The sequence below is a fragment of the Dendroctonus ponderosae genome, unplaced genomic scaffold (genome assembly GCF_020466585.1).
Source record: "Dendroctonus ponderosae isolate FM_Combo_2020 unplaced genomic scaffold, Dpon_F_20191213v2 Dpon_F_20191213_4, whole genome shotgun sequence".
Taxonomy (NCBI): Eukaryota; Metazoa; Arthropoda; class Insecta; order Coleoptera; family Curculionidae; genus Dendroctonus; species Dendroctonus ponderosae.
Window position 1 is genome coordinate 5253015 of NW_026018611.1, and position 3075 is coordinate 5256089.

The window sequence follows — 3075 nt, forward strand, 5'->3', positions numbered from 1 at the left end:
TGGGTGAAAACTACTCGAATTTTCTCACTCAAGTTGTTACGACTGAGTCGAATTTGCAATTCTCTATCCAACGATGCCAAAACGAATTATGTGGCTCAAATGGTTCTTGAGAAACTTTCAAAAAGGCAGCGTCATGTTTGAGTCGATTTTTACATTTTTTTTACATTTAGTACAGTTTAGACGTTCAGCTGTTGAATTCTTGACTTTTTCCATTTATTCAAAGCAATCGAGCACTTCACGCAGGCAATTATTCAAATGGCTTCGAACTGCATAAATCCGCTGATTGCTCATTTGCTTAAAATGAAAGTGAAATTCTGAGAACAGAAACACAAAAAAACCCAGAAAATCTTTTATAGCCGATTGTACTAATTCCATGTAAATCCAGCTAATCAGTGGCTCCTCGCATAATTATCGCATTTTCCAAAAAAACGCCATCTACTATAGCAAATTAGCAGAAGAAAGCGAGCGACTATACAAATCTCGTTCCGCTATTAAGTAAGGAAACATTGTCCGGTGTCCGGTCTAATGTTTAATTTTCATGTCTTCCTTTCAAGTCCTTTTACCAGCAGCTATTATGCACGATTTCGTAACAAGCAACAGATCACGATTCGGACGAACTGATGAGCATAAATTTTAATTCCCAGACCGCCATTACGCATTAACCGAATCAGAATTGCCACTTTGCAGAAAATCTTCCAGATTAATTAACTGAGGCTGTTTCAGGACAAGCGAACTGGTCGCTCTGATCGCAGTCTCCACTACCTTGTTCCTCTTCCTTCACACCAGGGACTTGCATCTGAGACTGAAGGAGATGGAAGTGAGGCTACAACCGGAGGACATCATTCTAACCAACCAATTATTGTCCGGTAAGTGTTTCCATGCAATCAACCGTAGGGAGGAAATTGACCTAAATTAAACTCCAGGAGAGAGTGGACCTGAAGAACTATCAGGCGTCAAAGCCATGATGAAATTACTCCAAAGCACTGGAGAGGTAAGCGCAAAACTCCCTCAAAACTGGTGATCTAGACGCGATTTTCCTCTTCTCGAAGATGTCAACTTTAGAGCCGAACCAACTGAACAACACAAGAAAAGCCCAACATGACGTGGTGTTCTTCAACCGGGTGCCCAAAGTGGGATCGCAAACGCTCATGGAGCTGCTGAGGCGATTGAGCATTCGAAACGACTTTGGGTTCCATCAGGACCGGGTGCAACGGGTGGAAACCATCAGGTTGGCACCGGAAGACCAAGCAGCCTTATCAGCGCTGGTTTCCAGCTACGAAGAACCGTCGGTTTACATTAAGCATGTCTGCTTCACTAACGTTTCATCGTGAGTAATTTTTTGTGTTTATTCTCGCTTTCAAGTGATTATCTCAAGAGTAACCAAGTCTTCACGTTGTATCGACAATTTGCCACAGTGAAATGACGCCCGGAGCACAAAATATTCAGAATTTCAGATCTTTTGCATTACATTTTTTTAAAATGTGTTTAAAAAATTGCAATTGAGGTTTATGTTGAACAGTGTGGTGCTCAACTAAATTGAGGTTTATTCAAGAACTCAAAAAATCCGATGTTTTAAATGAGTCCAGATTATTGCAGCCTGGATCCTCTAAAAACTACAAGCTGAGTAAAAGACAATTCGAATTCTTCGACCTGAAAAATGATCAAATATATTTTTTTGGTAGCAGTGAAATCTGTGAAAATAAATTATTAACACTTTGTCATTTTGCACCTCCAAAACCATTAACTTTCGGATAAAATTGCCTGAAACGGAGTATTTTGCGCCAAACAGAGTGCTTAGGGTGTACTCTGACGCATAAAGAGTGCCTAAAGTTATTTCAAGATCTTCAGTTTCATATTTAATTGGACTTTTTGAGAGCGGATGTTTTCCTTGGCTCATTTGAAACCACTTTTTGTGATGTGTTTTAACTAGATTTGGCCTGCCAGAACCCATCTACATTAATCTGGTGCGCGATCCAGTCGAGCGAGTGATATCATGGTACTACTACGTGAGGGCCCCATGGTATTATGTGGAAAGGAAAATCGCTTTTCCCGACCTTCCTTTGCCAGACCCAAAGTGGCTCAAGAAGGTGAGTGTACACCTGAGCAAGGTTTGATGATTTCAATAAACAGGCGTATAAATCGAGTTACAAAACCATTAGGTTGCGTCCAGATGCGGCAACTGAACCCAGTTTAAACCTGCCATATCAATTAATAATCCTAACGCCACTAAAAGGATTTCCCATATAATTATTAGATAAATTCCAGTCGATACATCATACCTTTCCCTTATAGCATTTCGACCAGTTTTACATACTGGGACGGCGAAAAAGTGCCTTCTCTGCTCACGAGTTATACCGCGTGTTATAAAGCTCGTACACCACATTCACTAATTTATCGCAGCCAGAATTCAATTAGATAAATAATAAGTAAAAGTAAAAGCGGTCTAAGATAATCAAAGTGAATTCGATCATTCTCACCGTCTCTTCCTGGCAGGCCGCAAATACCAACAATGTGCTACTTGCATGTAATTCTTTTGTTAAATCGTTTGAAACATTTAAAAGGCTTCAAGCGCCACCCTGATTCAATAATGAGCCTAGCCTTACTATGGTTTGGTACTAAATGCGTTTTCTGCACCTCGAAAACTATTAACTTTCGGATAAAATTGCCTGAAAAATCGTCTGAAACATTTAAAAGGCTTCAAGCACCGGGGGCAGATCCGGCTTTAAAGTCAGGGGGGGGTTATGTAAAAAAATACAGTCCTCTGTTGTTTATGAAAGTAGAAAAATGATCGTCGTTTTGTGCAAGGGTGACGCAAGATTATTGCAAAATTTCATGTTTTTCGTCCCGTTTTTGCTCATTTCTCGGAGGCAAAATGAGCAGGAACGCTCGTTTTGCTAATTTGCAACTAAATGGCCTTTATTCGAAGTTTCTCAAGAACCCTTTCAGCCACAGAATTCGTTTTGGCATCGTTGAATAGAGGATTGAAAACTCGATTCAGTCGTAACAACGTGAGTGCGGAAATTCGAGTAGTTTTGACCCAGAAAGCGAAATTTGAATATCAGACACTTAGGTGCA

At 40.3% G+C, this 3075-nt stretch overlaps 1 protein-coding gene across 1 annotated transcript in view; it reads left to right on the forward strand.

Moving 5' to 3' along the window:
• Positions 1–3075, forward strand: part of LOC109544110 (heparan sulfate 2-O-sulfotransferase pipe) — a 19996-nt gene that overhangs the window by 14967 nt on the left and 1954 nt on the right. Inside the window, exons 2-5 of the mRNA XM_019914150.2 lie at positions 724–866; positions 924–991; positions 1050–1327; positions 1931–2087. Of these exons, the coding sequence (XP_019769709.2) occupies positions 724–866; positions 924–991; positions 1050–1327; positions 1931–2087 (646 nt within the window). The remainder of the gene's footprint in view (positions 1–723; positions 867–923; positions 992–1049; positions 1328–1930; positions 2088–3075) is intronic.